Raw genomic sequence first — 22,619 nt, 5'->3', positions numbered from 1 at the left:
AATGGAGAGAAGTGAATCATGTAAGCTGCCTTGCATTCCTTCCAAGAGTTAAAAAGGCAGGATATAAATGTGATGGTGGTGGTGTGGTGCCTGGTCTTGCATGCAGCTCCTTACTAATTAATGTATCTTCCAGAATGGAGCTCCAACATAGAAAGAAGTTCTGGAGCTGGGCTCTTGGAACAGCTGACTTTGATTAAGCCCTGCTTCCAGAAGAAATGAATAAACAGATGAAGAGTGAAGTGGAAAAGGCTAAAAATGGGTGGTGGTGGGTGATGAGGAACAGGGGTGAAAATATTTCATGCAAACAAGCAATAAAGAGGAAAGAGGAACTTGGGTCTAAGAAGATTGAGTGAAAGAGGCAACAAAAAAGTGTCAAGGAACATGATGTCAGGGTTGTATCTGAGCCCATAGAGTCCCAAAGCAGCTCTGATTCTGAGGAGGAGAGACAATTCATGGGGGAGGAACTTTCCCAGACTTCAGAGGCGCAGCTGGAGGGGGAGCCCCCCCCACTCACATCCCTGGGAGCGACAGTAAACCAGGTGTGGAAAGGGAGGGACAACCTGAGCTTCTAGACGCGAGGCGCAGACGCAGGCACAAGCGAGAGATTGCCAGGGCCGAGCTTTGGCGCTCAGCCCGATTGGCTTGGTGTCAACAGCTGTGCCCAGAAGCACCACGGGAGAGGGGGAGATCTTCCCCTCCACCCCTTAAGTTCAGAGAATTGCTGTGTTTTTCACAAACGGAGATCAACTGACATCCTAACCCTTAGAAACCCCTAGATGGCTGTTCCTTTGTAGTTTCTCTGAGTCTCAAGCAATTAGCATCTGTATGCCTCATTAGGATAAATGGAATTAAAGCCATGGAAAGCAGCCCTTTTGTCTGAGTGTTGATTTTGGCTATTGGAGTATTCAGTAGGCAACAGGGGAACCCTGACACATAATGGGTTGTAAACAGTGTGTGGCGGGAAAGAGGATGGAAGGGGGGGGGGATTATGTGAGGGAAGGAGGATGCTCAGAGTAGAAAGGAATATAAATGCTAAAAGGAAAGGATGATGGGTAAAATGTGAAGGGATAGGAATGGAAGGAGTAGGGGAACAGCAGAAAGAATGAAGAGGCCTAGAGTGAGTTTTGTAGAACATGCCAGGATCCATTTTCAGGTTCCATTGTTGATTGGGTATCTGGACTTTTGGACCCCTGCATGGCATCCCCCTTCTTACTTTTGTGCCACTTTAGTCATGGAAATAGCTGTAAAAGTGTGTACCAATCAATGAACCACCAGCTCCCATGGGATGTCTGTCATGCAATTGTCTACATAGCATGGAGAAGACGTCTGAAAATTACTATGTGAAAAGGCCCTCAGAAGGTTTTGCTTAGTGATTCAGAATGATCATTGGCTTCCTTTTTTTTCTTTTTTTAAAGATGCTTGACATTCCTTTCTTTTTCAGAATGAGGACCCTTAACACTAAACAGCATGTTGAGTTAAATAACATTAGACTTTAAAGCTTCTATTGATTTTTTGGAATGTAACAGCAAATGCCAGGATCAGTAGCCTCCTTTCTTAAAGCCAAGAGCAATCTGCCAAAGAGGTACCAAGGGGAGAAGCAAAGGTCAGGAGAGCCACTTTATGTTCAATGAAGACGGATGCTGCTCATCAGAAATTGACCTGTTCTAGCTCTTTCTAGATTGTATGTCTTCCATAGGAAGGAAAATGGAGGCAACTTTCTGCTAGGCTAGTAACATAAGGAAACAAATTTCAGCAAAGGCCAAAATTAAGGATGAATAAGTTTTTGTTTTACCTTGAAGCTTGCACTGGGTATTGTGGATGATTGTGGAAAAGTGTTCTTTTAGTATTTGTCAAATAATAATGCCTCTTCATCCCTCTTAGAGTTAACCTAGGTGGAGAAAATTGCTGATTAAGACAGCAATCCTTATGGTATGTAGACAGCATCCCAGGAGTCATAGGTTATGGTGGATCTCCCTCTCTGAGGCTGGAGACAGAGCTCCAACCTTGGGAGCAGAGATCCTCCAACTGTGGATCGCCACCTCTCCAAGCCCCTCCCAGCCACCATGGAAACCTCTGTGGTGGCTCCCTTTTCCCACATTGGGAAGGGGGAAAAACAGCCTCTCAGCCTCCAACCACGTCCCCAGGAAACATTTAGCCATGCTCAAAACCATGGCTAAATGTTTCCCATTGGCAACAATGGGAGGGACTGATTTTTTTCTCCATCTGTGGTCAGAGAAAAAATACAGGAAGCCCCACCTCCCATCACACTGTCAGCTTGTCGGCAAGCAGACAGGAGCATAGGATGGAGTGAAATCCCCAATATTGAAGACTCTGCTCAGAGAGCATAGGATTACTCTCTACACCAGGTTGTGTCCTCTGTAAGGGTAGCTTGATGGTATATGACTGTGGGATGGGAGACAGTCCAGCTGGACCAGGAGCAGGCCTCTGGTGTTCTCTACAGATACAGATGTATTTAGGGCTCTCCTGGGGGCAACACATGATTCCATTCCACCAAGGAGTCAGGGTATAGCTTCATACATCACACTTAAGAAGATGTTCACAGTATTATGTGATGATCACATCTATCTATTTATCCATGTGCACTCATGCTGGAAATTCTGGAATGGAACCTTTGCATAAAGCAAAACCATCTGGCAGACACACAAAAACCTGAACCTAGTTTAGATGGTGGCTCAGTGAATATTAGCGTTCATATCATGTCCAACTTTCCAGGCTTTCCAGAGAGGTTACTGTTCTCCTCGAGGGTTAGAGAATGTTGACCTCCATCAGGGACTGTTTCAGGAGTTTGAGGCTGGCAAGTCGATCACAGTTGTGAGAATGGCAGTGATTGTGATTCTAGCCTTCAGCAATGGGAATTGAACTTCAGTGCAGAGTCCTGCTAATCCCACAAAAACATGTAGCCCGGTTCGGATGTAGTGACTTGGATTTGAAGATAAGTGAGCAGAAAGGAGTTAATGGAAGGGAAGTTTCCCATCCCCTCCTGCTGTGCAAGCCCCCTGAAAAGTCTGTCTGGAGAGTCAAGGGTCTGTAGCAGCAGTGGCTCGAACTAGGAGCCTTTGGGTGTGTGTGTGGCTGCCCTGTGTGATAAGCCACTGTTGCAGCATCTGCTTAGGCCCTGCACTGACTCTGCCCATCCAGGCTAGCTGTTAGATCCTTTTGGACAGGAAGGGCCATAAGAGGGCTTCCAGTTAAGCCTTACTTGAACAACAAGGTCTTGCTGAGCTCTGGCATGTTCCTGTATCCTTTAGTTGTCCTTTTGTCTTGACGTCTGGCTTGCGTTTTGATCCTGCCTCCCTGTTTGCCTTTCAGTCCAGACTACTGGCTTATCTAGACTATGGCTCCTGCTGCCTAGAGCCCATCCCTGACAGCCCTCCTGAACAATGTAGGATGGGGCATGGGGGATGTTGGGGGAGAGGGGAAATTGCCCCAAATCGGGGGGATGTCCACATGATTTTAGGCAACTCCTAGCTCCCCCAACAGCCTTCTGTGCCCTATCACCCCATTGTTCAGGACAGGAAATTCCCCTCCCTGACCCTCTGGAGAGGCTTTTCAGGGGGGCACAGCCAGGTGTGTGTGTGTGTGTGTGTGTGTAAAGGTGGGGGGAGATGAGATTTGAAACAACTACGAATTTCACTTCATTGATTTACCTCAGGATCAAAGCCAATGCCTTTTAAAGCAAATGGGATTATATTTAATTAACAAAAGAAACTGAACACAGGAGCAAACACCTTTCCTCTTTTCTATTTTATAAGGATAATCAGTCCAGTCTGCTGGTTCCTGTCCTTCCTTCCATGGACTTGGGATTATGTGAACTGCAACTGTACATATAAGATGTTTGCAATAAGCACAGTTGGTCAAGGGTGGGAAGACAAACAAGGATGATAACAATTATGCTATGGCACTGAACTGGTTCAGCCCTAGCAGTGGAACAGTATTACATTGACCAAAAATGGCATAGCAGTTTTAATCAGAGATATTAGGGCTGCTTAGATAAGTGGCGTAGAGTGATGTGGTTCTGGAATATCTGTGTCACTGAAGATGCTCATTTCAGCTATTATGAAAGAAACTGCTGCTGTTTGCACTCCCACAGAATATTATTTGTACTACTGTAGGATGTGTCATGAACCCCCCCCCCCATCATAATCAAGGTAAGAATTATATTGGTCAGCTATTCCAACATGTAGACACAGAGGTGAATGTAATTAACGGCCTTCATTTATGCATACATTGTCTAAGCAAGGGTAAGTGGGACTCCTAATGAGCTTTACTTAGCAACCTTGGGACATGACACAATCTTAGTTGTCCCACTCAGCCCAAACTAGATTGCTTTTAGCATGACAAACTCCATGTGTACAAAATAAGCGATGGTGGTCTTCATGGAAGAAAAAGGAAGCATAATTTGATATGCAGCTGCTTCTTTCTTCCTGAAGTTCTGTATGTAGCAAATCCCTCTCTTCTTGGCAAGTGGTAGTAGAAGGAAGATTTTGAGTAGCTTTTGTGAGGATCCTTGGTGAAAGAGAAAAGAGTTGGCAGCACACAGAACTGTGGTATGTGTGTTTGGTATGTCAGCCTCAAAAAGAAAAGCCAGGATTGGGAAGGGAGATGGCTAGACTGTACAATGCTCTTGTAGGAAAAGTACAGTGTTCTTGTAGGAAAAGCTGAATATTTTGCTAGAGTTCACAAGAAAACATTTTATTGAAGAATAGTTTATTGAAAAAAGTGATGAGGATACCTTCTGCTGTATGCAGGGATGTAGGTATGTATGTAGGGCAGGGTTTGCAATCTTTTCGCCCCGAGGGCTGCATCCAATGATAGGTGGTGACATGGGGGCTGGATGTACACACTCATGCACGCACACATGCTCATTCATGCACACACACATACTTGCTCATGCACACATGTGTGTTCACACACACTCATGCCTGCTTGGTGGCTTCAGAACTTATATTTATACATTGTTTGGTGGTTGTTCTGGTTTGGCGTTATGTAAATGTCCTTTGTTATTTTAATAATATTTTTATTGGATTGCATTTCTGTTTATTTAAGGAGTGCATATCACAGCAGCTCAAAGTGTTCACAAAATGCAAAAAGCATAAAAACAACAAGTCATCAAAACACATTCACAACAAGCTAAAAGCAAAATTTTATGATGAATGCTCTTGAGGAGCTGGCTTTAGAACGTTGTTGTTGTTCAGTCATTCAGTCGTGTCCGACTCTTCGTGACCCCATGGACCATAGCACGCCAGGCCTTCCTGTCCTGCGCTCTCTCCCAGAGCGTGCTCAAGTTCATATTCATTGCATCCGTGATGCTATCTAGCCATCTCATCCTCTGCCGTCCCCTTCTCCTTTTGCCTTCAGTCTTTCCCAGCATCAGGGTCTTTTCCAGGGAGTTTTCTCTTCGCATTAGGTGGCCAAAATATTTGAGCTTCAGCTTCATTATCTGTCCTTCCAATGAGCACTCAGGGTTGATTTCCTTTAGGATTGACTGATTTGACCTCCTTGCAGTCCAGGGGACTCGTAAGAGTCTTCTCCAGCACCACAGTTCGAAAGCATCAATTCTTCGGCGCTCAGCCTTCCTTATAGTCCAGCTCTCACAGCCATACATTACTACTGGGAAAACCATAGCTTTGATTAGACGGACCTTTGTCGGCAAGGTGATGTCTCTGCTTCTTACTATGCTGTCTAGGTTGGCCATAGCTTTCCTCCCAAGGAGCAAGCGTCTTTTAATTTCATGGCTACAGTCACCGTCTGTGGTGATCTTGGAGCCCAAGAAAGTAAAATCTGTCACTGCTTCCATTTCTTCCCCTTCTATATGCCAGGAAGTGATGGGGCCAGATGCCATGATCTTAGTTTTTTTAATGTTGAGTTTCAAACCAGCTTTTCCACTCTCCTCTTTCACCCTCAACAAGAGGCTCTTGAGATCCTCTTCGCTTTCTGCCATTAGGGTGGTATCGTCTGCATATCGGAGGTTGTTGATAATTCTCCCAGCAATCTTAATTCCGACCTCTGATTCATCCAACCCGGCATTTCTCATGATGTACTCCGCATATAAGTTAAATAAGCAGGGTGACAATATGCAGCCTTGTCGTACTCCTTTCCCAATTTTGAACCAATCGGTTGTTCCATCTCTGGTTCTTACTGTTGCTTCTTGACCCTCGTACAGGTTTCTCAGGAGACAGGTAAGGTGGTCTGGTACTCCCATCACTTTAAGAATTTCCCACAGTTTGTTGTGATCCACACAATCAAAGGCTTTAGCGTAGTCAATGAAGCAGAAATAGACGTTTTTCTGGAATTCTCTTGCTTTCTCCATGATGCAGCGAATGTTGGCGATTTGATCTCTAGTTCCTCTGCCTCTTCGAAACCCAGCTTGTACTTCCGGTAGTTCTCGGTTCGCATACTGCTGAAGCCTAGCTTGTAGGATTTTGAGCATCACCTTGCTGGCATGTGAAATGAGCGCAATTGTGCAGTAGTTTGAACACTCTTTGGCATTGCCCTTCTTTGGAATTGGAATGTAAACTGACCTTTTCCAGTCTTGTGGCCACTGTTGAGTGTTCCAGATTTGTTGGCATATTGAATGCAGCACTTTAACAGCATCATCTTTTAGGATTTTAAATAGCTCGGCTGGAATACTGTCATCTCCGGTAGCTTTGTTGTTACTAATGCTTCCTAAGGCCCACTTGACTTCACTCTCTAGGATGTCCGGCTCAAGTTCAGTGACCGCACTATTATGGCTATCAGGGACATTCAGATCTTTCCTGTATAGTTCTTCTGTGTATTCTTGCCACCTCTTCTTAATCTCATCTGCTTCTGTTAGGTCCCTGCCTTCTTTGTCCTTTATCATGCCCGTCTTTGCACAAAACGTTCCCTTGAGATCTCCAATTTTCTTGAAGAGATCTCTAGTCTTTCCCATTCTGTTGTTTTCCTCTATTTCTTTGCATTGTTCATTTAAGAAGGCCTTCTTGTCTCTCCTTGCTATTCTCTGGAACTCTGCATTCAGTTGGATATATCTTCCCCTTTCTCCCTTGCTTTTCGCTTCCCTTCTTTCGTGAGCTACTTGTAAAGCCTCATCAGACAGCCACTTGGCTTTCTTGCATTTCTTTTTCTTTGGGATGGATTTCATTGCTGCCTCCTGAACAATGTTACAGACCTCCGTCCATAGTTCCTCAGGCACTCTGTCTATCAGGTCTAATCCCTGAAATCTATTCCTCACCTCCACTGAATATTCATCAGGGATATGATTTAGGTCATACCTGAACGGTTTAGTGGTTTTCCTGATGTTCTTCAATTTAAGCCGAAATTTTGCAAGAAGCAGCTCATGATCTGAGCCACAGTCAGCTCCAGGTCTTGTTTTTACTGACTGTATGGAGCTTCTCCATCTTTGGCTGCAAAGGACATAATCAATCTGATTTCGATATTGACCATCTGGTGACGTCCATGTGTAGAGTCGCCTCTTGTGCTGTTGGAAAAGAGTGTTTGCTATGATCAGCATGTTCTCTTGGCAAAACTCTATTAGCTTTTGTCCTGCTTCATTTTGTACACCAAGGCCATGCCTGCCTGTTATCCCGGTGATTTCTTGACTTCCTACTTTAGCATTCCAATCCCCTATGATGAAGAGGACATCTTTTTTTGGTGTTAGTTCTAGAAGGTGTTGTAGGTCTTCATAGAACCGATCAACCTCAGCTTCTTCGGCCTCAGTGGTTGGGGCATAGACTTGAATTACTGTGATGTTGAATGGTTTGCCTTGGATTCGTACTGAGATCATTCTATCGTTTTTAAGATTGTACCCCAGTACTGCTTTTCCCACCCTTTTGTTGACTATGAGTGCTACTCCATTTCTTCTAAGGGATTCTTGCCCACAATAGTAGATATGATGGTCACCTGAATTAAATTCGCCCATGCCTGTCCATTTGAGTTCGCTGATTCCCAAGATGTCGATGTTCAATCTTGCCATCTCATGTTTGACCACCTCCACCTTACCTTGATTCATTGATCAGACATTCCAGGTTCCTAAACAATATTGTTCTTTACAGCATCGGATTTTCTTTTCACCACCAGACACATCCACAGCTGAGTGTCCTTTCGGGTTTGGCCCAGCCGCTTCACTCTTTCTGGCGCTACTTGGAAATACCCTCTGCTCTTCCCCAGTAGCATATTGGACACCTTCCGACCTGAGGGGCTCATCTTCCGGCGTCATCTCTTTTAGCCTTGTGATACGTTCCATGGGGTTTTCTTGGCAAGAATACTGGAGTGGGTTGCCATTTCCTTCTCCAGTGGACCACATTTTGTCAGAACTCCCTGCCATGACCTGTCCGTCTTGGGTGGCCCTGCACGGCATAGCTTATGGCTTCACTGAGTTACGCAAGCCCCTTCGCCACAACAAGGCAGTGATCCATGAAGGGGTTTAGAACGTACTTCATTGCATTTCTGGAATATCTATATAGGATATTACCCCTAATGCTCCAGCCACAAGGGCTAACATAAGCATCTTCCAGGCAACTGAAGCCTCAGAGGAAGCAGTGACAGTTCCTCTCTTGCTTTTTGTTTGCTCTGTAGTGCACAGTGGAGGCTTTTATTTTTAAACCAGCATTTGGAATTCAGTGTCTCATCACCTCTTCCTTTATATAACAGGATGTGTGCTGCAGTACAAATATTTGGGCCTTTTTTGAAAGGGTGATGTACGATCTGCTTTACCTTTTTTAACATTAATCAGACTTCTCATCTCTGCTGCCAGTTACAAGAAAAGGAACCTCCTGGTGTACCAGCAATTTTGAGCAATGTTGCTGCTCTTCTTTATAGTGTTATGTAGCCAAGACCAGTACGAGTTCATAGAGCTGAAGGGGGTTATGTGCTAACGTGTCATAAACTGTAATAGTTTCATTGACTTTTTTTGTTGTTGTTTGGATTTTTTTTACAAATGTACACCACATAGACAGTAAAACAACACTCATTCAGCCAACTTTCCCCAAGAATTAACAAAAAAACATACAGCAAAGAAAGGGAAAGAAATAAGGAAGTCGTCAAATCAGTATAAAAAGGAAGAGGAAGAAAATAGAGACAAGAGGGGAAAAAAGAGAGGGGAATTCTGTTGCATATATAAGTGTGTGGGCAACAAACTTTCAGTTTAGAATGAGACATTTCTACATCTCAGCTCTTTTATGTTGTTGTTGTTGTTGTTGAATTTTAATGTTCATATTGTGCTTATTCAATCTAGATGTGATCAGAGCATGGGTAGCTCCCAGTTATAGTGGATAGTATTGATGTTGATGTTTAGCTCATCATTGCCACCCCAGATTCCTTGGGGCTGTCTTCATGAGTAATTTAGTGCACAGTTAGAGCAGTCTGAATTCCTTTGCGACAGATGACATCGTCACCAATCCGCTGCGAACCAGTTTCTTCCCTCTTGAAAAGCTGCATTTTCTGAAACTCCCTTCAACTTTTTTTTACTGAAAGTGGCCCCCTGGCAGTTCTACCACAGTGTGCCATGTGTCCCCCCCCCCACATTAAATCCTGGGCATACCTCTGTGACCTGGCAGTGATGTGGTAAAGAGGGTGGGATGCCCCATTCCCTGTTGTTTCCCCAATGGAAGTAGTTTTTCCCATTGAAAAAATCCCCAGGAGCACAGCAGCGACCCCTCACATTACTGCAGTAGTGGGGACACTCACTCACCTTAGGTAGCCTGCTTTTAATCTTTAATATATCCTCCCTTCTGTGCATGTTTCCTCAGAAGTAAGAAATAAATCTCGCTACCCTGAAGTGAACGGGTTAAAGGGCTAACTAACCCTAAAGCACTCTTTCGCTTCTTGATGCTCTCTGAAAGTGTTATTGTGATGTTGCACTTCTTTGATGTTCTGTAGTTTCTCTGATGTAAAGTCATTTCTCTGTTGTTATGTAAAGTCCCTTCTCTGCTTTATCACAGTAGTTTACAAGAGCTGGGTTTCATTGCGAGCAGAGAAAAGGAGTAAGGGAGAAGGGGATGGTGGAAGCAATACCGTAACTCCATGGCAGAGTGCTGGAATGGGGTGAAATTGGGGTGGGGGAAGCTCTCGGAGGAGGCATCAGATGCTGCACTGGAGAACTGTGGATTTTGGCTTCTTCAGGGAAATCTGCACACTTGTATTGTATTGTATTGTATTGTATTGCATTTTATATCCCGCCTTTTTTCCTTTTGCAAGGAACCCAAGGCGGCTGACATTATCCTCCTCCTCTCCATTTTATCCTCACAACAACAACCCTGTGAGGTAGGTTGGGCTGAGAGTCTGTGACTGGCCCAAAGTCACCCAGTGAGCTTCCATGGTTGAGTGGAGACTAGAACCCAGATCTCCCAGCCCAACACTCTTGCCACTATGCCACACTGGCTCTCACATGGGGAAAATTAGTTGCTCTCCATAAATAATGTAGTAGCAGGGAAAGCCTGGACCTGGGCGGGAAACAAGCTTCTCTCATTGGTTGAGCAGTCCCTGCCAGGTTGATGACGTTCAGTTCTACTCCCCCCATCCCACCTGGAAGCATGTTCCTGTGAACTGATGATTCACAGAAGTAAGCTGGGACAATTAATTTCAGTTGGACTTGCCCTGAATAAATCCATAATTGATGATTTAAGGTTCCGTTTGTGTTTTAACTCCATGATGCCTAGTTTGTTCTCTGCTGTGTATGTATTAAGACTCAGGGGAGTAACTAAAAGATGACAAGAGCAGCTCAATTCAGAATGCAGGAATGATTTAACAGGGATTGTTATGATATAGGCAATGTCTGGAAATTGGAGGGAAAGGACCTCCTCTTTGTGTTCTATTAGAAAGGACATTATAAAGCAAGATGACTAAATGTCAAAATAGATATGCTGGTATTGAAATAATTGGGACAACAAACCAGACACTGATTCTGCAGAATCTCACTTGATTTCCAAAACGGCTTGCAGGGGAACCCCAGTGAAATTAAAAGTTTTGTTGAACCTCCATATGAAACTTTCCTGCATTGTGTGAATCTTGTCTCACTCTTTACTGTAAAATCTGCAAAAAGCTAAATTATGAGTCTAATGCCAAGTTAGTTTTGGTTTTCTTGCTTTTGATATATATTCAAAAGGGTTTTTTTTCTTGAATGATCATTGAAAGTTCTTCTCAGACCAAATTTTTGGGGTTCCTCCTCAAGCAAATTTACCAAAGATTTTCAAAGGAAGCTTCTTTTTAAATCTATATCTCTATATCTCTATCTCTGTCTCTATCTCTATCTCTATATCTATGGCTAGTTACATTCCAGGATGTGGGGAAGACTTTGGATATTCCTGAGTTGTATGCATTTTCTCTGAAATCAGTTTGAGGGACCATGTAACATGTTCTGATTTTAAAAGATGGTCAAGAATGTTTCTCCAGCAACTTTCAAGATGACCACACATGACTCAAGATGCCATGGGGGAATCACATATTTTGAGCCATGTCTGTAGTTATCCTGAAAATTGCACATATTGGACTATAGAGAGTCTAGAGCAGCGTCTACTGATGCATATTCCCTTCCAGGCAACCTGGTGCCCTCCAGATATTTTGGACCGCCATTTCCACAAGGTTTAGCTAGCTAGTATGGCCCCTAGACATGGATTATGCAAGCTATAGTCCAAAACATCTGGAGGGCACCAGGTTGCCTGGAAGGGGATATACATCAGTAAATGCAAATCCTTTCAGATCATCAATGGGTTTCTCAACCAGCACTGTTTCATGAGATGTAGGCAAGCAAATTGGGTGAGATTTGGCACTGAGTACTGTGTTTCTCCTGTGTATCTGATTTGGATTTAGAGCAAATAAGCTGCACTAATTGTCAGTATTAGCATAAGGAAATGCTCAGTTCCATAAACATTGCCAGCACTGGATTGTTACAGTATACCAGAACACATTAGATTTAAACATCTCTGATCTTTGGAGAGTTACTGAACTAATGAGAAAATCTATGTAGCTGCATAAGACCCCCAAATAAGTGTAATTTCCCATCACAGAGTGCTGTTACATTTTTTAAAAATGCAATTGATATGCCATGTTTGAAAGCTGGGTTTAAAATTAAATTAATCTACAGGTAATTTATATTTTCAGTGGGGCTATAAGACCTCGGGAGCGCTGGCCTAGAGAAGAGCAAATCTCCAATCTTAAAGGAGTGGTGCTTGATGGGTTCTTTTGGGGCTTCTATTATTATGGTGTCATCATCACCACAAGCTGGCGTAGAAGCTTGTCAACTCATCCTAGTGGAGGATATTGGGTCTTTGGAATGCTGAGGAGTACTTGGTGCTGCTGTGGGATGGGAACGACAGGGCTAACAGGAAAACTCGTAGTCATGGTTCTCAGTGGGAACTGATGGTACCTGGGGGCTCTCGCTGAGCTCCCTTGTTTGAGGATTCTGAGCCCAAAGTTACTATTTCTGGGTCTCAACTCAGACAGGAAGCAGTGGAACCACAGTGTTATGGGAAGACAAGACTGGGGTGGGTGGGTGGGCGACTTAGATTCATGCGGGCTCATTATCCTGCCATCCCTACAGATCCATAGTAATTGTAACTCATAATTATTAAAGCAAGTATATCTATTTGTTTTTAATCTAGAGCAGTCATCCCCAACCTTGTGCCCTCCAGATGTTTTGGTCCACAGCTCCCGGCATTCCTGACCACTGGCCATGTTAGTTGGGGCTGATGGGAGTTGATGTCCAGAACATCTGGAGGGCACCAGGTGGGGGGAGGCTGATCTAGAGTCTGCTTAAAACAATTAAGAATCTGAAGAAGAGCAGGGTTGTAAGTAATTTTGTATACCAAAATGCTGTGTAACTGATTTAATTATATGATTTATCCAGTGCAGTAAAACATGTGTTTTCCCCTACTCTGTCAGGTGCAGGAGTCAGAGCTTTTAGATGTCAGCCTTGTCAAAGATGCCCGATGCGGGAAACATGCCCGAGCTCCCAAGGTAGGAAATAATTCTATGTACATTCCAGATGTTGCAGTGATACTGTACAGTATTGCAATAAAGAAACCAAAGTATCTTGCCCTAGGCATGCAAACACTCCTCGAGCATCCATTTTTTAAAAAATCTGTTATTGCCAGAATGAAATACTACCTTTTTATGCAACTTTGAAATTGTAGAGCAGAAAGCAGAAAACTTACTAAGCTACTTATTGTTCATGCAGCTGTATGATAAGCTTGACTCAGTGGCTGTAAATGCTCCTGACTTACTACAAATTGCTTTGTCCTGTGTTCTAGTAGCCCTGGTGTGTCACCAGCTTGGTTCAAAGGTTTGGTTCTCACTAAGGCTGTGCTACTTCTAGGGATGGAGAGATCAGTCTATTTTTGGTCCATGTTAATTTCACATGTGTTCATTCATAAGTCTGATCTATCCTGTTTCTGCATCAATCTCTGATTTTTTAAAAAAGCTGCACAAAAATTTACATTATTTTTGTATACATTTTATCCTAAAATATGCATTCGTTTTACACATTTTACACACTTTTACACACTTTTTTTTTGAGCGGAGAACTAACTATATATTAACATTTGGAGTATGGAAACTGAGGGATAACCACATTCCAATCCGGATATTAGTCCAGGAAGTATTAATTGCATCAGTTTGCTTAAACATTTGCACCAAATGACATTTTCGAGCATCCCCAACTCCTTCAGTACCACATGATTGATTGCTCCTTCATACAAAAAATATTTATTAGAACTTAGCAGGTTCTAATCTAGCCTTCTGCTATCTTTCTATTCAAAGGCCATCTTTTCTTATGGAAGAGCATTCCATTGTGTAATCCCCTCCTGTAGTCTGACGTGGTTGAACAGATTCAGGTTTGACCACCTAAGTGAGAACCAGGCCAGAGACAATGTGGACTGGTAGCTGATGTGATGGACAGGACTTGACCCTGGAAAATCTTGAAAAACTTGAGCAATGCCTCAAAACATTTTGGCTGAGCATAACTTGCCAGCACGTTTCCTTAGGACTGCAGGTTAAGAGTTAAATAAATAAATAAATAAACAAACGAACCAACCAACCAACCAACCAACCCATATCTCTCTTACTACTCTTGGTTGGTAGAGAAGCTTCACCTGGGGGAAAATACCTTAAATAATGGTATCCTGACCAAAAATTCAAGGTATGCCAGACAAGATTGCAGTTTTTCTAGGACTCTGGAATAATCACAGAGCTTCTCTTTGGTGCTTCGGGACTCCATGAGTACAGCTACTTCCCAGAGGGATAACAGTAGGTATATATCCACTGGAGATTTCCCTCAAACACCACCTGGGCTTGATTTCCTCCTTTTCCAGTCTGTGCTACAGAGAAGTCCCGCTTGGGTCTGATTTTTGTTCATACATATTCAGGCCTTTATTCTCACCAACTGTTTGTGTATCTTGACATAACCTAATGCTCATCTACCACTTATAATTATATCCCTAAGAGCTATCTGGGACAGAGAACCATACAGTTTAAACTTCATCTTGCAGGTAGTTGGAAAGCATATTATGTTGAACCTTTTGCGTGTCATGATGGAAGCAACTACAAAACAATACAAGTACATACATTCCAATTAGCTAGGGTGTCTAAACCAGGGGTCCCCACCCTTTCTGGGTCAAATGTTGAGTTTGTGGGTGCTTTTACAAAATGGCTGACATGCGGCAGCTTGCCCATTCATAAAACGGCTGCCATGGTGGGCATGATCAGCCACAAAGCACCCATTTCCCAGAAGGCAAATGGGTGAGACTAAAATAAAAGTAACTGCCCAGAAACCTAAGTAAAAGGCAGAGGTGGTGTCTGAGTGCTAAAACACAGAATCACCTTTTTAAAACCCAAATAAAGATGGCATTGGAGGATAGCACTTCCCTTTGCAGCATGCTAGCCTCTCAGTTAAGAAGTTTTTTTAAAAGCATCTTAAGAAACACAATAAAAATCGGAGGGTGGGGGCAGGGAGTCTGTCTGTCACCAATGGGCGCCATGTCGGAGACCCCAAATTTACACCCATCAGTAACTGAATCAGAATGTAAAATTAATTACATTTTTTAGAAAGTAGTTAGAGATCGCATGAGTAACTGATTATTTTCATGAGTGATGTCTAAATTCATTTTTGTATTTTCTGCATCTGTAAATTGAATGAAAAGCTACATTGTTGAATAGAATGTACCGTAGACATTGGTTCTTTTACATTTTCAGCTTTTCATTAACGTTCACAAGTATGCATTCCAGATTAAAAGATATGCATAGTGGTACTTTGGAAAATCCCCAAGTCTCACCAACTGTGTTTTATGTAAAGTAAACAAGTTGCCATCCTTGGCCATTTTCAATTAAAAATGGGAGCTGCCTTGTGCAGGTACCCATGTGCCTGAATATATCATTTGGCTAAGTAATTGCTTTTTCTGAAACTTTTTAAGTCTCTTTCTGATGGCCCAGGTGAGTGCCAGAAGCTTTCTAAAAGGCTAGAATTTTAATTGAAAACTCACAGTAGCAGTGTATGGCACTCACATAAATATCAAATTAGTTCTTCCTGATTATTGGCTTCATGATAAATCACATGAGAACATTAGCAATGGATAGAATATTATTTTTAAAAGCTGCTCATATGTATAAATTTTAGGGGAGGAGAAAGAAGTGTTTATGTATTAAAATGTGCTTTGCTAAGATGCATATATAGCTATTTTCTCAGTGGGTTTTGTTTGTATTAAGCTGCAGGCAGCATTAATTGCGAGAGGTTTTATTTGCATGATAGCCACCTTTGTATATTAGCTTGTTGCTTGTATCTGGCAGCATTGGGGAGAAAGGGAAAGTGCCCTTGGCTGTCTTATTGACAGGATCATGCATTTCACCATCATCCAAATCCGTTGCTCATGGTATGATTACTAATGTTGCGATCTCTCTAGCTCTGAGAGGGATGATACCTTCATTCAGCAATTGGGAACCTGTGCCCCCCTCCTATATTGTTGGACTCCCAACTCCCATCAGCCCCAGCCAGCATGGCTAATTGTCAGGGATGTTTGGAGTTGTAGTTCAACAACATCAGGAGGGCCACAACTTTTCCTGCCATAAATTATTCTGCCATTCCTCTAATACCCGGAATTCCCTCTTAGAACACAGAATTCCCTGTTAGAACCCTTCCTTCCTTCCTTCCTTCAAATCCTTCCTCCAAACCCATATTTTGAGTGAAGCCTTTGGCACAACCCTTTAGTATAAGTACACGTATGCATATTATTCTTATTAACCCTCCCTCTTCCTCCCCCTGCCCTTCTGTATCCTCCTGCTCTTGTCAAACTTTAGATTGCAAGCTTTTGGGGCAGGTACCTGTCTTTTGTTACTCTTTAAAGCACCATGCACATATGGAAAAATAAGCTAGGAAATAAATGTCATTAAGTGTGCTGTCCCTTACAATGGGTGCAGTATATTCTTCTTACAGCTTGGACAGGGATCCTTCCAGCCACCATACAGGGATACTGCAGAGGAGATATTTTTCCAAACCTGTTTCATCATGGTGAAATTAAAACTCTGCACCCTTTATTGTTCAGCTTCAGATGCGTGTGTAATTTAAAAAAAATTATTATTGGTTAACAGAACACACATGACATCAGACGCATTTGTTTGTTTGTTTGTTTGTTTTATTTACTGTGTTTTTAAACGGCCCAATAGCCCTGGTTCTCTGGGTGGAGTACAATGCATTAAAAACCATCTACAAACAGTAAAACAAAATAAAAAATCAGTGTAGAATGAAGTCAAGAGAAAACTGGTGGCAAAGAATCAAACCATTACAGCATCATAAAACCAGCAATTAAAACCACCAGCAGAATAAAGGCAATACAAACAGTTCTTAAACTGCCTGGGAAAATAGAAAGGTCTTCACCTTTGAAAGGCCACCTTTTTGGGTGTGGCTCAGGAATTCATGGCCTCCATGGCAACCATAGGTCTGTCCCAATAAGTATCAGGCCTCACTCATTCAGCAGGGTATGCTTTGGATCTGGTTTTCTGGGTAGGGTGAGATGATGGTGATCTGGGAGTTGAGGAACTTTCTATAGTTCAGTTGTCATGGTCAGATCACTACCTTGTGGTGTTTAAACTTGCTGGGACTCAGAGGCTATGCAGGGGTGGGAGCCTATTCAAGATGGTCCGCCCCAGGAGATTGATGGATCTGAATAGTTTTCTGACAGCTCTTGCGGATTTTCCCATCACCCGACCCCAGCAGGCAATTCTGTTGAAACCCTGGTTGATCTCTGGAACGGGGAAATGGCCTAGGTGGTTGACACAATCGTTCCTGAGTGCCCTCTCCTACAGATATGTCCTGTTTCAGTTTGAGCCAAATGAGCCCCCTGGTTCTCCAGTGCTCTGCAGGTGATGAAATGAGTGGGACATTGACAAGAGAGACATTGGCGGAAAACTTGGAATGAGTCTGACCGAATACAGACTAGAATTCATTTGAAAGTGTACTCTGTGGCAGTGAGGGTAGTAAAGAAATTATACTTCTCTGCCACCAATCTGTTCAGAGCTGCCTGGTGAATTTTTTTCAGATGTTCAGAAGCCTGTTATGCTCTGACCAACAAGAAGACGAGGTGGAGAACTCAATAGCTCATTGTGACCAATTCTGAGTGGACTCTGATGCCATAGTTGATACAGGTCTGTTGGATGTAACTTTAGCACCTGCTTTTCTGGTTATAATAGATACTTCTCAATTTGTACAGCCCCAAGATTTGGACAGGATCCTTGGAGAGGATTGGAAAAATTGAACAAATTGAACAGCTTTTGGATTATGAAATGTCTTCTTTTAGAATTTAAGACAAGGTGTTCATATATTGCTACCCAGCCTTTACTCCCCACAAATGATTTCTAAAAGCTATGCAATAAGACTTTTCTAGAAAGACTAGAGATGCAAAATGTCTGAAAATAATGAAGGAATGGGGAAAAACATTTTAAATCCTCTCTGTAAGATTCTCAGCATAGTTACTTCTTCCATATCTTATTAAAATTATTGATCCAATGTATCTTTTACTGATAGACATTTTGGGATGCTTCAAGTCATGCTCAGTTTCCTAACATGTGAATAGAGCCACCATATCATAATATGGAAGAACATTGAGCATTCTTGACAGCTTGGGTTTTGTTTTAGAGGGAGCCCTGTGTTTCTAGACTTGTCTTCCTCTCCCTCTAGTTCTTCCAGCTTCTTCTGGCTTCTAGGATGTTTCAAGGACTACTTGTTGAAGTTCCCTCTGGTCAGACATAAACTAGGAACCTAAAATATGTTACGTACTTGGTTTGTTCATAAAATTATTATGTTTGGTATATTACACTTCAAAAGTATAGTTTATTCAGACATCAATTACAAATTTACTAAGTTAACTTTTTAATGTTTTCAAATGAATGCAACGGATTATCTAGATCCATTTCAATCAGGCTTCAGGCCCGGTTTTGGAACGGAAACTGCCTTGGTCACCCTGTGGGATGACCTTTGCTGGGAGAGGGACAGGGAGAGTGTGACCCTGTTGATTCTCTTGGACCTCTCAGTGGCTTTCAATACCATCAACCATGGTATCCTTCTGGATAGGTTGTCTGGGTTGGGAGTTGGAGGCACTGCATTGCAATGGTTCTCCTCCTACTTGGATGGCCAACTCCAGAAGGTGGTGCTGGGCAATTACTGCTCTGTACCATGGCAATTGTGCCATGGGGTTCCACAGGGATCTGTTTTATCCCCCTTGCTGTTTAACATCTACATGAAACCGCTGGGGGAGCTTATCTGGAGGTGTGGGCTGAGGTGCCATCAATATGCTGATGACACCCAGCTGTACCTCTCTTCCTCATCAAACCCAGGTGAGGCAGTGGCTGTTCTGAGTCAGGGCCTGGGCATGGTAATGGACTGGATGAGGGCCAATAAACTGAAACTCAGTCCAGACAAGATGGAGGTACTGTTAGTGGGTGGTTTGTCTGCCCGGCTAGGTGATATTCAACCTGTTCTGGAGGGGGTTGCACTCCCCCTAAAGGATCAGGTTCGTAGTTTGGGGGTGCTCCTGGATCCAGAACTGTCACTTGAGGCACAGGTGAACTCAGTGGCATGGAGCACTTTTTATTAGGGATGTACGAAACTCACTTACCTTTGCTCCGTCCCTCCCTGCGGAATCCTCGACGGGGGGAGAGGTGATCCGGTCCTCCCCCCCGGAATCCTCGACGGCCGGCTCCGCTTTGCGGAGCAGCCGGCCAGGGCCATCCGCAGCTGGATTTCTGGCCGCGGACGGCCTGGTGCAGATGCAAATGGTGGCCGCCATAGCGGCCGCCATTTGCATCCATCCAGACAACCGTGATAGGCTACGTAAGAATTTACATAGCCTATCACGGCTAACCTCAAAAACAAAACCGCAGAGTACGCAAATGGCGGCGGCTACGGCGGCCGCCATTTGCATTCCCTATTTTTCGCCGATTTATCTTACGTCAATATTTACGTAAGATAAAAAGACGAAGAAAAAGGGGAACGCAAATAGCGTAGTGGACGCTATTTGCGTTCCCCTTTTTTTCGCCGTTTTATCTTACGTAAATATTGACGTAAGATAAATCGGCGAAAAATAGGGAACGCAAATGGCGGCCGCCGTAGCCGCCACCATTTGCATATGCTGCGTTTTGTTTTTGTTTTTTTGAGGTTAGCCGTGATAGGCTACGTAAATTCTTACATAGCCTATCACGGTCCAAGGATGGCAGTAGCGGCGGCAGCAGCCCTGCCACGGCCGGCTGGCCAGGAGACCAGCCGCCGCTGTTGGAGCTGCTGCCGCTGCCGCCAAATCTGCCCCAGGTAAGTGCCGTCCCGGGTGGATTCCGCGGGGGGGGGGGGCAGGAGGCCATTCCGCCACGGATTCCGGGGGGGCGGATTCTAAAGAATCTGGCCTCACTGGAATCCGTGGTGGAATTCTCCATCATCCCTACTTTTTATCAGCTTAGGCTGGTATACCAATTACGCCCTTATCTGGACAGAGATAGCCTAACTACAGTTATTCATGCTCTGATAACTTCTCCTCTGGATTACTGCAACGCATTATACATGGGGCTGCCTTTGAAAACAGTCCGGAAACTTCAGCTGGTCCAAAATAGGGCAACAAGATTATTAACAGGGACTGGCCAGTGAGCTCATGTTATGCCAGTACTTTTCCAGCTGAACTGGCTGCCAGTCCATTTCCTGGCCTGATTCAAAGTGCTGGTATTAACATTCAAAGCCATAAATGGCTTGGGGCCAGGTTATCTGAAGGATTGCCTCCCCGCATATGTGCCTGTCCGGACCTTAAGATCATCTTCAGAGGCCCTTCTCCGTGAGCCCCTGCCAAAGGCAGTGAGGCAGGTGGCTACTAGGAGGAGGGCTTTCTCTGCTGTGGCACCCCAGCTGTGGAATGAGCTCCCTAGTGAGGTTTGCCTGGCACCTACATTGTATTCTTTCTGGTGCCAGGTGAAGATCTTTTTATTTTCCCATGCATTTTATCATTTTAGCTCTTTAGACTTTTAGCTTTGCTGTTTTAAATCTGTATTTTAAATCCTTGCACTGCTGCTAGGTTTTATTCTGGTTGTATTGTTTACTGTGGTTTTAATGTTTTATATATTTTGTAGTGTTTTATTGTGTGCTCTTTGGTTTTAATTTTTGTGAACTGCCCAGAGAGCTCCGGCTATTGTGTGGTATAGAAATGAAATAAATACAGACAGACAGACAGACAATTTTATGACCAAACCAAGTTATACATAATATAACTTTAGGAACATAAAGGCTGCTTTATGTTCCTAAAGCAGCCTTCCTCAACCTGGTGCCCTATGAATGTTTTGGACTACAATGGCCAGCATTCCTGACCATTGGCTATCCTGCCTGAGGCTGGTGGGAGCTGAAGTCCAAAATATATGGAGGGCACCAGGTTGGGGAAGGCTGTCCTAAAGTAACAAAGTGACTTTAGATTGCTTATTTTTAATTTCCCCCCAAGATTTCCATTTCCCCCACTAAAAAAAAAAATCCTAGGAAAAACCCAGATCCCCGCCCCCCGCCCCATGACTTCAAAATTTCCAGAAATTTTACATCTCTAATAAATACTGGAAAGGGAAATGGTATGGATGTTCCCATAGGAGCAGAAGGTAGTACCCAATATTTTGTGCTTCAGTTGCTTCCCCGCAGTGTTAGCACCTTATCTCAGGCCCTAGGGTCTTCCACCATGGTTACTAATGGTGAATAAAAGAGGAGTTAAGTTGCTTAGTGGTTGTTCCGTACCAGCTGAGTTGATACCAACATAATCTGGCGGGCTCAAGAATCTTGATCTCTTTCTTGAAAAGCAAAGATCATTTCAGTATGCTTACAATTAAGTTAATGATTGATGCGTAATGAAGAACTTTGCCAGTTTCTTCTTGGTTATTCACTGCTTTGCCATCTGCTCCCCTTCTTCCTAGTTTCTCTCCTTTCTATCCTCCTCCTTTCAATTTCCAAGTTGTTCTCCTGGGTTTCACCATCCCTCTTTTTCTTTTTCTTTTTCCATTCCCCTTCCCTTCCTCCCTTTGTTTTCCTCATGCCTCCTTTCCTTTTCCCACTAGCTTTACATGATCTGCCTGCCTTGGCTTAGCCACAGGAGCCAGGAGATGCTAAAGGAGCCAGAAAAGAGCATCTTGGAATGAGCAATCTCTTTGGACACAGAAAGGTCCAGCATGGCTAACAGCAAAAGGGAGGGAGTTACCCAGCGAGGGAGAGAATGCAAGGGTGTGCGTGCATGTGTGTGTGTATACACACACGTGCAAATGAAAAGGAGATAAGAGAATGCAGATGCCATTCTTTCCTACTCTCATCTGAACAGTGCTAGTGTTCACTGCTGCCCTTACTTACCAAGCTGCCAGGCTTAATTTTAAAGATGCCAGTTATTACTGGGTTTTTGCTGCCCTGCCCCAGGGGTTATTCAAGGCCCCGGGGGTTATTTGAGTACATATTAATTATCTGCGCTCTCTCGTACAGCTGAAAATCTGTCACACATTCTCTGTGGAGCCAGTCCAGAGCCAATAATAGCCTTTCCACTGGTTCCAGTTGCCTTCTGAATAAACAACTTGGGGGTAAATGTCCTAGTTTGGGCACTGATGTGGAACCTCTGCCAGAAGCAATAGGAGGGCAGCCAAGAAGAGAAGGGACTTCAGGGTGTTTTAAGAAGAGAAAAGGATTAGGAGGTAGCTGCAGAAAAAACAGAAAGTCAGGGCACAGAGGCCTAGTTCTTATGGAGATGGTCAGTTTGTGGCTGGGTGGTGTTGCTTCGGACTGTAGGTGGGACTCCTCAGTACAAAACAAATTCTCTCCACATAATAAACAGGTATAACAGGGAGAGTGGTTCTACCCCTGACATGCTACTGCTGTTGTTTTATGGTGGAGCACATTTAGTTATGTGAGACTTCACATGCATTCTGAAGAGGCACAGTTTGATGACCCCAGAGAGAACTAGGCCATAGTTTTAGTCTAGGGTAGTATCCAATGGGGCGCTGCACTCCTGTTGCACAAGTGGGACACTTCGATTTGGCGCTTCAAAAAGAAAGTCCAGAAATAAGCAGAAATACTCATTTCGGGATCAAGACAGGTAGGTGGAGCTCCGTTATGTGACCTGCCCTGTTCCAGAAATGAGAATTTCTGC

At 43.6% G+C, this 22,619-nt stretch overlaps 1 protein-coding gene across 2 annotated transcripts in view; it reads left to right on the top strand.

Moving 5' to 3' along the window:
- Positions 1-22,619, top strand: part of PLCB1 (phospholipase C beta 1) — a 703,903-nt gene that overhangs the window by 172,279 nt on the left and 509,005 nt on the right. For both annotated transcript variants that reach the window (XM_084825185.1, XM_084825194.1), the window contains exon 3: positions 12,877-12,951. In XM_084825185.1, coding sequence (XP_084681311.1) covers positions 12,877-12,951 — 75 coding nt within the window. The remainder of the gene's footprint in view (positions 1-12,876; positions 12,952-22,619) is intronic.

The sequence above is a fragment of the Heloderma suspectum genome, chromosome 1 (genome assembly GCF_057233095.1).
Source record: "Heloderma suspectum isolate Gila_16-S chromosome 1, 16-S_ref, whole genome shotgun sequence".
NCBI lineage: Eukaryota > Metazoa > Chordata > Lepidosauria > Squamata > Helodermatidae > Heloderma > Heloderma suspectum.
The sequence above is the reverse complement of the archived record's forward strand: the minus strand, read 5'-3'. Positions and strand labels throughout refer to the sequence as shown.